General features: G+C 41.8%; 1 protein-coding gene across 4 annotated transcripts in view; it reads left to right on the plus strand.

Moving 5' to 3' along the window:
• The window catches only part of kcnab1b (potassium voltage-gated channel, shaker-related subfamily, beta member 1 b), a 41,502-nt gene that overhangs the window by 14,598 nt on the left and 13,840 nt on the right, over positions 1-13,064 (plus strand). For all 4 annotated transcript variants that reach the window (XM_037788239.1, XM_037788242.1, XM_037788240.1 and 1 more), the window contains 6 exons: positions 5,128-5,171; positions 7,304-7,341; positions 8,066-8,145; positions 8,628-8,672; positions 10,887-10,931; positions 12,837-12,880. In XM_037788239.1, the coding sequence (XP_037644167.1) occupies positions 5,128-5,171; positions 7,304-7,341; positions 8,066-8,145; positions 8,628-8,672; positions 10,887-10,931; positions 12,837-12,880 (296 nt within the window). The remainder of the gene's footprint in view (positions 1-5,127; positions 5,172-7,303; positions 7,342-8,065; positions 8,146-8,627; positions 8,673-10,886; positions 10,932-12,836; positions 12,881-13,064) is intronic.

Raw genomic sequence — 13,064 nt, forward strand, 5'->3', positions numbered from 1 at the left:
AGTGAAAGAAAAACACTGCTGCAAGTGTATAACAGTAATAGAATAAATTTACTCTCAAATTCAAAACCATGTTTGTCGGCTGCGCTGTAAAAGCTAAAACGTCAAATAATCAGATGAACTTTACCCAGGAAGTCTATCTGACCCGTCCTCATCTCTCCTTAGTATCAGAATCAGAATCAGAATCAGAATCAGAATCGTGTTTATTGCCAGGTGTAAGAGGTATACACTAGGAATTTGCTTTGGTTATGTTGGTGCAAGTCAAAACAGTATAATAACAAAAGAATAGATAAACGTTAGAATAAAATAAAAATTAAAATTCTACTAATATACAATATACAAAATAAGTTATAACCAAAAATAAACATGATAAAAACAGATAGTGCAATTATTGTAAGTTTGCTAAATGTCACTGAAAACAGAAATTTACCTCCAACAGGTAAACAGAAAGCAGGTTTGCATCAGAAATTCGGGCTTTGCAAGATACTGTATCGATATTCAGCATTTATTTTCTATTATTGTAATCAAACCGTGGGATTTAATAATATCATAATGGCCACAAAGCAACTATTTCACCTGATTTCCTCCAGAGTCATTTCTTGAGACTGCAGTTGAAAATGTTTCAGTTCGACTTCTTCATTTCGATGCATGGCAGCGAACAAAAAAACAAACCTAAAAAAGATACCGTGACATATTTTCCATCAGTACCGTTGAAGATTTTCCAGTTATCATGACATGATATTTTTCCTCCCCCCCCACATTGCTAAGCTCTCCACAACGTTCTGAATCAACCACTTCAGATCTGCCCACATGTTTTTCAATACAGGATCAACCCACGGGCCACTAGCTTCAATCATGTGTCTCTGACGAAAATACAGTTATTCTGTGAGAGATTCTCTACCCATAGGTTTGGAAAAAAAAAAACGAATGTCCGAGCGTTTTGAATAGTCTCACAGTAAAAATAACAGCGAGTGCATGCATAAGAGGGTCAGTGTGTACTGCATGAAAACGAAAAAAGCAATGTCAACTGTGGAAAAACAAAGTCGTGTCCAGGACTCTGGCTTTTTTACTGCACATAGACACCGTACAAACATGCGCATTGTGCAGGGCCCTGTAGGGAGCCGGCTGTCATTTCCTATTTCCCATTCTGTGTCGTATAGAATGCTTTATTTGTAGAGGGCGTTTGATCTGCTTAGACTTGGGGCTTGGACTTGCAACTCTGCAAGCCTCAGTGTGTTGCGAGTGTCTCTTGTTCTCTGTCTCTCTTCAACATAGCACCCTTTTCTCCTTCTCTTCTCCATCTCTTTCCCTTCTTCTGACATTAGTGTGGATTCAACCATGAGCTTCATCAGAGATTTTTTTCCCCCTAGCAACTCATGCTGAAGCTTTTCTTTCATACTTAATCTATTAATTTTTTTCCCCCTCAAAGTGCTTGATTTCACTTCCCTACTTTCTTCCCACCCACACATGGCCCTGGCTTTGATATATTTAGAATATGACCCGCCTTTCTACCCGGCACTGAATTATTTTGATAACAACATTATGGTTGCCGTCAGGAGAGGCGGTGGGAACCGAGGAGGTGGGCGTTGTCTAATCCCTCCGCCCATCAAGGTTGGCTTGTGTGGGTTCGCTCAGTCTCCATTAATCCCCAGCGAGTGAGGAGTTTTATCTGTTTACTCGCAACCTTGACAAAAGTGTTAGCTGACAAATATTGATTTAAGCAATCCAATACCAGGAAATAAATCCTATCAAATGCCCTGGTGTGGCTTGAGAACCATAAAAGGGTTTCCAGGAAAAGAAAATACCCCCACAATAAGAGATTCCTCCAAAGATTTAAGCACAATAAATGTAGCCAGATGTTCATTTCAACTGGGGATCCACTAAGAATAGAACAGGCTACATACAGTAGCAGCTCGCAGGATGCTCATAAGCGGTGACAGGTTTGTGTGAGGGGGCGTCTTCAAATGACTCATTTGTCATTTTACTTCAAGGCTTCTTTTGGGCACCAACCAAGCATGAGGGACCGAATCCACACTCGCTGGCTTGCAAAGTTGTTTATGTGCAGGTTTATGCAGACAAGTTGTCCTTTCCTTAGTGCGTTTATCTTACACTTTACACTATAATATATAAAGAACTTGCATCCTAGCAACCCTATTTTTCTCTCCCACAAGCACCCATTTGCTCTTAAACACAAAGTTGTTCATGTTCTTTTCTTTGTTGCAAATGACATGCTATAATCCCCTGAATCATTAGTTTCTTTAGCAACGTGCCTCCCATTCCCAGACCTGGACAGATCTATTAATGTGCGACAGGCGGCTGTGTGGTTAATAATCAGGTATGGCCAATGCTTCTTTCTTCACTGGGGTAAAGAATACAACAGCTGAACGTCAGCTCTGTTCTTCTCCTATTATTAAGACATCCTGTATGCATTTACAGCATCACACAAACACTGCAAACATAGCTTACGGAGGATCTCCAAAAACAAAGCACAGCTCTATTTGGAGATGGAACATTTTTGCGCAAGCTTGTTTATTGTGGAGATTGTCTGCATCACCGCTCTGTCAATGTATCGATGAAGACCCGAGGGCAAATGTATTTACAATTTACAGCTATTCCAGGCGTTAAACAGATGCTTTACCCAGAGCGGCTTGCAATAAACGCAGCCGTGAACATTCCTCATCAGCGGCGCGGTTTGTCCTCAATATAATGTCAGTATCACACTTCTAACCTACAGTACAACCCCTCCCCCACACTTTCATGAATCTGAACTCCCACTCTATAATACATCAGAGAGACGGAGGATACAATATCTAAACTCCTCCACCATATCAGGGACGAGGACGCATCCCACGATCTGTGACTGCGGAGAGATCTGTCTCCCGTCATGTTAATTACACGCTACATATCAAAGAATCCATAAATGCATTGAATCCAGTGTTTATATGTAAACACTTTCCTTTATATGCTTTCCTTCCTTCTTCATCGTGGCAGCTCGGCTTGAACTGCGGACACGATGACTGATGCTTCTCCATGTTGAACACCTAATTGAATTGGCTGAGGGCACGGTTACATAGCGTGGGCTCCTTGGATTAGTCCGCCCTCAGCTCGCCGGGCACAGGCCATTAGTTGTCAGACACGAGGAAACCACTGCTGGCACTTTTTACGGCCTCATTTGGTGTAATGAGTAAATGCCGGCGAAACCATGCAGAAGGCACAGACCATAATTGGAGGTTGTTTCTGTGTCAAGAAATAAGCATTCAAACATAGTCTCCTCTCAAGATGAAGTGTGCTGCTTGTGATTGCGACTCTGCGTGTGCGCGTGGCCTCGGCGATTCTCGTCAAACGAATGTGTCTCAATTTCACGGCGTTTCGTTTCAAATCGTTTCCTCTATCAGATGGCTGCCTTCGCGGGGGCCGTGCATCACCTTGACGCAGTTTTCTTTCACCTACAGTCCACGTACATCACTCTGTGGGAAGACACCTGCGGATGCTGGAGGGAGAACAATCAGCTCTTCCTGTTATCGCCGGTGTTAAGCCATCAAACACTCGCGCCACATGAGTTCCCCCTCTCAGTTGGACATGATGTGGCACAGATTGTAAAACTAGATGTGAAGTGCTGAGACTCTTGAGTCGAGGGTGGCAAGAACCCTGTCTTAGTTTATCTTCCACCATGTTAATGAGAGCCAAGATGGCTGTATTGCATTGCTGCAGATCAGCTGGATGTAAATTAACTGTTATCAAAGAGACATGTATCAGGAGGTGTGCCATTTCACAGTTAATAGGTATAGGGCTGCAGGGAAAGAGAGAGTGTGAGGAGATATCTTGAGAAATGCCGATATGATACGACCTTAGTGCTCGAGAGCGAGCGTGGTTGTCTGCATTTTGTGGGTTAGACAATAACAGTAAAGAGCTCGAGGACAGAAGTGCTCCCTGCTGCAGGAGGAGGCCGAAGGCTCCGAGAGGTAATTGAGTGAGGGACGAACAGAGGGCAACACTTGTCAAAAAGTAGTGTACCAAACTCCCTAGTGCAGCGGTACAAACAGTAATTGGATTTTTTTCATGAGCAGAATATTTCTCAGGGTCTTTAGAGGGCCGTCCTCTTCTTCCAGAGAAGGTGGGATCCAGATTGATGGAATAAATCACCTGTCTTCCCCGCTGTAATCTCTCAATTCTGATTCATGATCGCGGGTTTGATAAAGGTGACCCTCACATTCAGGGAATCTCCTCACGATCAAACATGAGAAGCTATTGTTATTATTAATGGCCTGCATACTGCACCCGATTTGACTGTTATCAGGCCATTAAATAGGCATTATCAGTCGCTATAAGCACCTTAGGTGTGGGTCATTAGAAGCCTACTACGTTGTAAAAGTGATAGCGATTACCATGGCAATGGTCTAAGCTTTGAAGCCTCGGAAGCATTCGGGTTAGCCCTACTAAAAAGCAACAACTCTAACACTAAACTAAATGAACACAAACAAAACAGCTTCTTTAGGTTTAGCCAACAAAAACACTTAGTTAAGTTTGGGGAAAAACATTGTTTTTTGCCTTAAAATAACTATGTTTCAAAAGTGAAAGTGAAAATTAAGGCTTGTGAACACAAAGACAACTAGATGTTGTTGGTTTCACACGGCAGGCCAGCCTCCTGGGTGAAAACCCTGTGTTTTGTGTCCCATTGATCGGCCCTGTTCTCCAACCTATATGGAGTTTCATGCAGTCTATAATACAGCTAGAGGTTGTGTTCTTTTATACCTTGTTTGATCTACCAAGTGAAAAGATGATGAAACCTACTATTGGGTGTAATAGGCCCCTAATGACCCACATCTATGGTGCTTATAGTGACCGATAACGCCTATTTAATAGCCTGACAACGGTACTGCAAGTACAATTGATTTGTTTTTTCCCTATATTGTAAGCTCCACACAATAGCAAAATTGCTGTTATTTCATGTCTCTCGAGTTATGAGGTGGAAACAAGATATATTTTGGCTTTGTTTGGGCAGAACATCTTTGTGCGCCCAGAGCAATATACAGCAGAACACTACTATAATTGCAATCATATTTGACTGATGGCGTCTTGAGCCTAAACAACACTGTTCTTTTTTTAATCATAGTCTGTTTTTCTTCATAGGAACCTGGGGAAATCTGGGTTGCGTGTCTCCTGTCTGGGGCTTGGTGAGTACATTTAATTAGCATTAGAGGCAAATGTCTAATGATTTCATAAGCAACCAAGTGCAAACTCAACTCATCTTCGTGTGTGTGTGTGCCAGTAAAAAAGCCAAGCAGAAGGGGGTAGTGTTTTAAATCTCGTTATATTAGTTCACCCTATTCTAAACCTCATGCATCTTTCATACATATGAAGTCATGAGAGACAACACAAAGCCGTTTGCAGAGTGTTAATACTTTCCCTGTTAATATTTAATAAATAGCACTGGTTTCAGCAAACAAGTTGCTCAATTATCACACATATCCAATGCACACCCGAGAGTAAACACTCTCATTCATCTTGACATGACTGATTAATTTAGTAAATCTCTTGTGTATGTGTGTTTGTGTGTGCATGCATACGTGTGTGTGTGTGTGTGTGCTTGCCATATCTTTATGTGTACTGTGTTGCAGCGTGTGTGCCAAGTAGCTTGATGGGGGTGTGTCTCTGAAGACAAAATAACTTGACAAAGCAAAGGAATGATGCAGTGCTGCCCAGGCCCGGCAGATACAGAACGATGGGAAATCCGTGAATGAGTTGGTTAATCATCCCTGTAGTGATCTTTTTTTAAGATTTAGTCACAACTCATTCAGCGGCAGGGAGGAATAGTGAAGACGTAACCATCCTTCAACTTAAAGAAATTAGTTTCACGCCTCGATATTGGCAAGCTTCAGCCATGCGGTAGGGCCCTCAAGCAAAACATTGATTCTTCCTTGTACTGATTTTCAGCAGAGGAGCGCAAAAAGAGAGAGAATTTCACTGTGGTGATCAAAGCAGGTTGAATCCGTTGTAAGTATGTGGGTGTCCGCATCTTATTGACTCAATTGCATAATCAAATTTAAAAGAATAGCTTGAGGCTTATTTGCTTTCTTGAGACATATAGAGGAGAAGATTGATACCACCCTCACCCAAGTACCGGTCATCAGAGAGCTGCAGAGGACAAACTCTCATTTGTTTACTCGATACAAGATACAGTGATTCCTCCTCACCTTTCTCCTCCATAGAGTGGAGCAAAGAAACAGAACTTCACTTAAAACAGGTCAATTTAGCATTGTTTTTATGTGGGTTTCTATGTTTCACTGCCTCAACTGTATAGTAAATATGCCAATTGGGCAGCCTACAATAATTTGGTACATTTTCTTTCTTGACCATTAGCATCATAGAAAAATCAGGCTACGCCTACACCGATCTGCTGCTACACTTCTAGTGCAGTTAGCTACACATTTAACACCAGCTTCTGCTTTATTTCTTATTAGTGGGAATAAGCTGTGTTCAGCCTATGCAAATTAGAGGCTGGGGCTGCTTATATATGCATGAATAACCTACTGTATATCAGTGCAGTCTGTGCATGTTTATTTATTTCATTGTATTTGAGAGGGACAGTACCCATTCTTCAATATAAGCAAAACTGAGCCAGAGTTAGCCCAAACGGTTGTTTTCATCTGTTTTGAACAACCCTTGGTGTGCATTAATTTTCTAGTATTTTATATTTTCATCTGTTTAACATCTTGAAGATGTAAAAAAAAAACACCACATTTTTTGAAAACAAGACAAATATCAACAAAAACGTGAGATAACGTGATATATATCAAATGACACGAGTGTCCCCAGTATAGAACCCTGTTGGACGCCAGTGGGTTATAAGAGGGGTAGGGAGAGTGGTCGATTAATGAGAAATATTTTGACGCTTGATACATGACAGTTTATGGATAGCTTCCAGACTGCTATTAATAACAAAGCCTCTCTTAGCGTTTGACAAATGACAGGGGCTGTCAGTCTCTCTGCACCACCCAGACGAAAAGAATGAATGTACTAAACAAACACAAGCCTAATGCACGTACGAATTCCCCCAGGAACAAAATCAAAACACCTGAAGCTGCTATGCTATGTTTCTTGCTGTAATCACATTAAAAAATCTACATATAGTAGCTTACTCACAAGAAACTCATGGAAGGGAACATTTTTTCTCAACCCTGACATTTGGCGGGGGTGTTTTGTCATGTGTCCATGCCAAAATGTCAAAGTAATTATTTAATATGCCCAAGGTCTTGTTTGGTTTTTGTTTGTTCTAAAACTTTGACGTTGATCTTTCCTTCAACAGGCACATGGGTAACATTTGGAGGTCAAATCTCTGATGAGGTAAGACGTCAAGTCAAATGCATCATTCAGTCGTCATAGCTCATGAGCAGATGTTGGCTTTCATTATTTTAGACCCTTGCAACTAGTGAGCACTTGTGACAGTCTACCTCACCCAGTTTGTGGTGAGCAATTTAGTGCAACTGGATGTAAAATGTAGTGTGAATTGACAGTAATCATTCAAGTATCAATTCCCCAATATAACAGCAGGCTGTTAAGTCCCTGTTGGCTCTATCAAGTCCAAGTCATCAGGTCTTATTGCTCCCTGTCACAAGTTATTAAGCAGAAGACCTCTTCCAGTGCCTTGATCCGGCCTTGAAGGGGGGAAGCCACTGAATTGGAGACAGCTCATCACTGCCCGATGACCACTGGGGCTAACTGACACACACAAACAGACACAAACAAACAAACAAAACAGGAGCCGAGTACAGAAAGAGAAAGTCTTGGCCTTCCCATGAATGCCTCTGGATAAAATGCAGGCACGAGAACTAGGTCAAAATAGTCTGGGAAATATATTGAGCAGTAAACAACTTTAATCAACAAGCAGCTGGGCAGTTTTCCTGGTGATGTGCATCTCAGTGGAAAAGAGATTTACTCTCCTTGGGCTTCTTTGGGGAATTTTCCCAGCCCATTCCTTTTGAAGTGTAATTTTGTGTAATATTTATAGTCGTGTGTATTATACCACACTGGAGTCCATGATGGGAAACATTTCTTGTGTGTGTGTCAGGTGGCAGAGCAGCTGATGACTATCGCCTACGAGAGCGGGGTCAACCTGTTCGACACGGCTGAAGTCTACTCCGGAGGGAAGTGAGTGTGTCTCAGATTTGTTATCTATCTCGCAGTGACAGAGCAATTTTCTGGCCTTTTCAGCTTTTTTTCCCAGGAGATGTTAACTAGGTTTAGCCCCAGACCAGGAATTATTCACCTGAGAAGGCCAAAAAAATGAAAGGTAGCTTGGCTCTAAAGCGATTTACATAATCTCATTCATCACTGGAGGCTCCCCATTATGTTCACAGCTCAATCTAACTTTATAGGCCTGGACATTGTCTCACTAAATAATGTGGGACAGTCTGTTCGCTGTGTGGGGATGAATATTAATTTCAAGGTTGCGGGTAAAAATCAGGCATACAATGCAGGCATTTATCCTTTATCTTGTACTCCTGCTGATTCTTAATCAGGCATTCATGCTGAAGATATGTGGCAGATAACCGTCACGCTTACATGCTCTTAGAGAAGTGGCAGCCTGAGATATAATCTCATCATCTCCTTGTGTATTTTGTTCTTTACAGAGCAGAGATAATCTTGGGAAACATCATCAAGAAAAAGTGCTGGAGGTAAAGTACAGTCTCTTGAGAAGTGTGTTGCATGAATAGGTTTTAGATTGTGTGGGTGTGTATACACTTACATGGCCAAAAGTGTGTGGACGGGCCAACAAAATATCTACCTATATGTGGGATGTTATTCCAAAAGTGCATGCACTCTCCTAAGGCTGCAGGGATTTGACTGGCTCATTGTTGGTGTTTCAATTTATCCCAAAGGTGTTGATGAGGTGAGGTCAGGGCTCTCTGTAAGCTCAAGTTCTTCCACCCAGATAACCATTTCTTTATGACTCACTTTGTCCATGGTGGCACTGTCATGTTGGAACAGCAAAGGGCCTTCAGGAAACTGTTGCTGAAAGCACTCTATTGTCTAACACGGTTGTCCCCATTCTTTCAGGCTCGTAATTCAAAATGAAGCAATCTCTGTTAAACTGTACTTAGACAATGCTAACACGTTAATGTTTAGCATGTATAGTGTTTACCACGTTAGCATGGTAACATATGCTAATGAGCACTGAAAACAAAGTAGCGCTGATGGGAATGTCATTAGTTTTGCAGGTATGTGGTCACAAACCAAAGTAAAGAGTGGTGCAGGAATTAGTCCTAAAACCCAGAAATGAGTTAGCATTTAAGCACTTCCGGTTCACTCGTCTGGAAGTCAATGGGTTTTCTTTGAACGGGTTTTTAGTTAGATGCCTGAAATTTGGTCTGCGGTTAACAAAAACATTAAAAGATTTAAACGTTTTGATCTACTATATAAAATGTATCAGTAAATATCCCACTCAGGAATTTTGTGTGTCTTAAAAAAGGTGGTTGCCAACGAGTGGTTAAATGTCATCTTGCCAACTCATCATAACTCACGTTCATGCGACCGTGGTGTAGTTTGTTCATAACCTTAACGTTAGCTTTTTACTTCTGCTGATTGCATTCACACTTCAAAAATCATAAAAGTGGTGTTCATTTGTGAACATTATCTTGCTGAACAAAACGTGAAAAAGTATCACAAAAGATCTTATTATCTGCAATAATCCAAAATCCAAGGGAAAATTCCCATTGGCTTTTTGTCGAGGGAACTGGTGCGATGCTAACTTCCTGTTTGGCCTACAAAATTACGTCATCCCTGCAGCTCTCTATTGAACAAACTGAAATTCTGAACTGATGGTGGCGCTAGATGAAGGTCAGGAAATCAAAGTTATTACATCTACTGGTAGACATGAATGTCTCTCCATCCAATCCATCCAATATTTGTTATATATTTCAATAAAAATCACAAATGTCATCCTGCTGGTGACGCTAGAGGAAAAATTAGGGAATCATTGAAGACATTGGGATTCACCCTCTAGGGACCATGAATGTCTGAACTGATTTTTGTGCCAGTCCATCAAAGCAGTCATTTTTAGCCATGCAGACAGCCAGGCTAAAAATAAACTTGACTTTTTGTAACAGAAATATGTTTTCTTTCCAATTCCTTTAACTGTCTTGTGATCCAGAATCTCAGATTTATGTTAGGATCCCTTGGGGGGTGTCCTGACCCCAGGTCGGGAACCACTGGTGTCAAATAGTATCGTATGCTGAAGCATTGAGGGCCCAAGCCCAAACCATGAAAAACAGCCCAACAACTTTGGCCACATAGTGTTTGTGTGCAAGCTGCTTGTGCTTCATATGTTCATGTACATTGTCCGTGATGAATTGAAGTGGTGGAAGGTGCAGAATGTGCATCCAATTTACTTATCTTTAAGCTAATTCACTGAAATCTCCCTACCTAAATGTAACCATGTGGCTCACAGTTGAATTGCAAGCAGATGCTGTTGAGCGTGAGCTTGTATCTGCACCACAGAAAATATCAGTTTCATACATCTATACTGCATGAAGTGCCACACTGCAGTGGTGAGACTCAGTTATGTCAATTTCCCATCTCAAAAACTCAGCAACTCTCTGCCTGCCATCACCCCCAACTCTGGATCCGTTTAAATTATTGATCATTCAAGCATGGCGGATTTTATAGTGAGGGAGCTATCTTGTTAGAGTTCAGAGAAAAGAGTCCCTCTGTGATTTTTAACACTAGATAAGTTACATGTTTGATCTGGAGATCACTTGTATGTCCATGCACACATGCAGCATTGGACATTCTGACACACATGCAACATTTTGATAACGCTAAATAAAGATAAAGTCCTTTTTTATGGTCTTCTGACGTGTGTGTCTGTCTGTCTGTCTGTCTTCCATCAGGAGATCCAGCCTGGTGATCACAACAAAGCTCTACTGGGGTGGAAAGTAAGTGTGTGTGTGTGCATGCAAGTGTGTGTATGCCGTTTTCCTCCTCAATGTTTGGGCTATCTCACCAGCTACACATTAAGACATCAGCTGCAGAGCGTGACATGGCATCGACCATTTTGGAAAACCCATAGGCGCGCAGACACGGAGGACACACTTGAAAAATGAGTGACACACAAACAGATTTCAACATGGCCATGTTCTCACACCCTCTTGCTTCCCTTCATACCCTTCCTCAGCCTTCCTGCCAAACTGCCAAAAGTCATATCTGCTTCTTCTGTCATGCTGAAGCATTCTGCTCTCAATCCGCATTAGTCACGTTCCCTCTGTTTCTAAAAGTCTTCAGGCTCGTAGTGAGGGAAGCAGAAGCTCCATGAGTACATCCACATTCTTCCTCTTACTCTCTTTTTAAGTATCCGATGTAGACCGGTAGAGTATCAGTCTCTACGCCAGATGGATTTAAAGAACAACTACTAGCTATTTGCACACTTTATTCTCCATTGCACTTCCCAGCCCCTTTTTGCACAGAAGGTAAGAAGACATGATAATATGGAGGAGGGGCAGCATGTTTTTTTTGTGTTTGTACTACATTATTATAACCCTGAGCAGGCTGGAACACAGGAGGGAGGCAGAAAGAGAAAGTGTGAAATTAAGCGAGGACAAGATAAATAGCACGCAACTGAGCAAGGAGAGTAACGCCGGAGCCAAAAGAAAAGACATGAATTAAGTGGAAAAGGAAAATGCAGACGTGGGGAAGATCTGAAAGTGACTGAGTGAACACAGGTGGGGCTACTGACAAAATCACTGAAGCACAGTTTTTCAAGATTTGCAGGTGTGTTGTGTCACTGTTTTGGTTGACTCTCACGAACACCGGCAGCTGTTTTCAGCAAAACAGCTTTTGTAAACCCACTGTATACTACACACATAGTGCAGCATTTAGCAGCTGCTGAGCCAGACATTTCCCTCAGGAACTGGTGGAGATTGTATATTGGACTTACATTTGTCAGGCGGCCAGAAACACGACTCCGAATGAATGTTTATGTTGCTCCATATCGGCTGGATGTGTAAATAGGTGTTTGCTAACTTGTTCGCCATAATGACTTTATAAGGTGTTGTTAGATTTTGTGTTTATAGCAAAACTGTATGGAACATCAACAATCTTGTCCAGAGATGTTCTGTACCAAATTGGGTGATGATTCCAGGGAAAAAAGTTACGTTTCAAAAGTTACAGGGACAAAACCTAAAGTTCATTGTTATAGCACCATCATCTGACGCAATTACACTACATTCGACGCTTCACTCCCTTGAGTCCTGAGCAATAGACCCGCCAAGTGTGAAGTAGATCAGAATAGCGGTTCTTGAGATATGCAAATAACACAGAGGGACATACAGACAGACAGAGATTCCTTGCTTTGTGGTTAGATGGCATGTAAAAACTACTACTAACTATAGACAGATAGATGTAGTGAAGTTAAAAGCATAATATTTCTATGTGTTAGTGGAACAGAAGTATAAAGTTGAACATTGAATTAAAGTACGTGATGTTCCAGCCCTGCATCTAAAACATATATTCAATCATGTGATGGTCCAGTTTTTGCCTCGATATATTTTCACCTGCAAATCACCAAAGCCCTGCTAACTGGGAGGCCACTGGAAAATCACTGGCAATCAAGACAAGACAGTGACAACAACAAGCCTTGTGTTTTACCCGCTGCACAGTTTGTTCCATATCTGCAGGCACAGAGTGGGTGTATTTCTCTTCAGCGATTTGTAGGTAGTTTGTTATGCAGGCTCTTGTTTGGCATGCTTAATGATCTGCTTCAATTCATGAGAGTTCTGTGTATGTGCATGATTGTGTATGTATGTGTGCGCTGACATGCACTCCTTCTTTCCGTCCTGTTGCAGAGCAGAGACAGAGAGAGGCCTCAACAGAAAGCACATCATTGAAGGTAACAAGTCGATTTCCTCTCCGCTGCTTTGTCCTTCACATCACCCCGTCACTCGGAGCCCCGCCGCAATCCTGTAATCTCCCTCTTTTATCTCTTTTCCTCTCCCCCCTCTCTCTTCCTGTTTGTCTTCTTTCTGCTCTTTGATTTTTATCAGCATGTGAACCCAGCTGAATTTGAAAGTTGT

This window comes from Sebastes umbrosus, chromosome 12, assembly GCF_015220745.1.
Source record: "Sebastes umbrosus isolate fSebUmb1 chromosome 12, fSebUmb1.pri, whole genome shotgun sequence".
NCBI lineage: Eukaryota > Metazoa > Chordata > Actinopteri > Perciformes > Sebastidae > Sebastes > Sebastes umbrosus.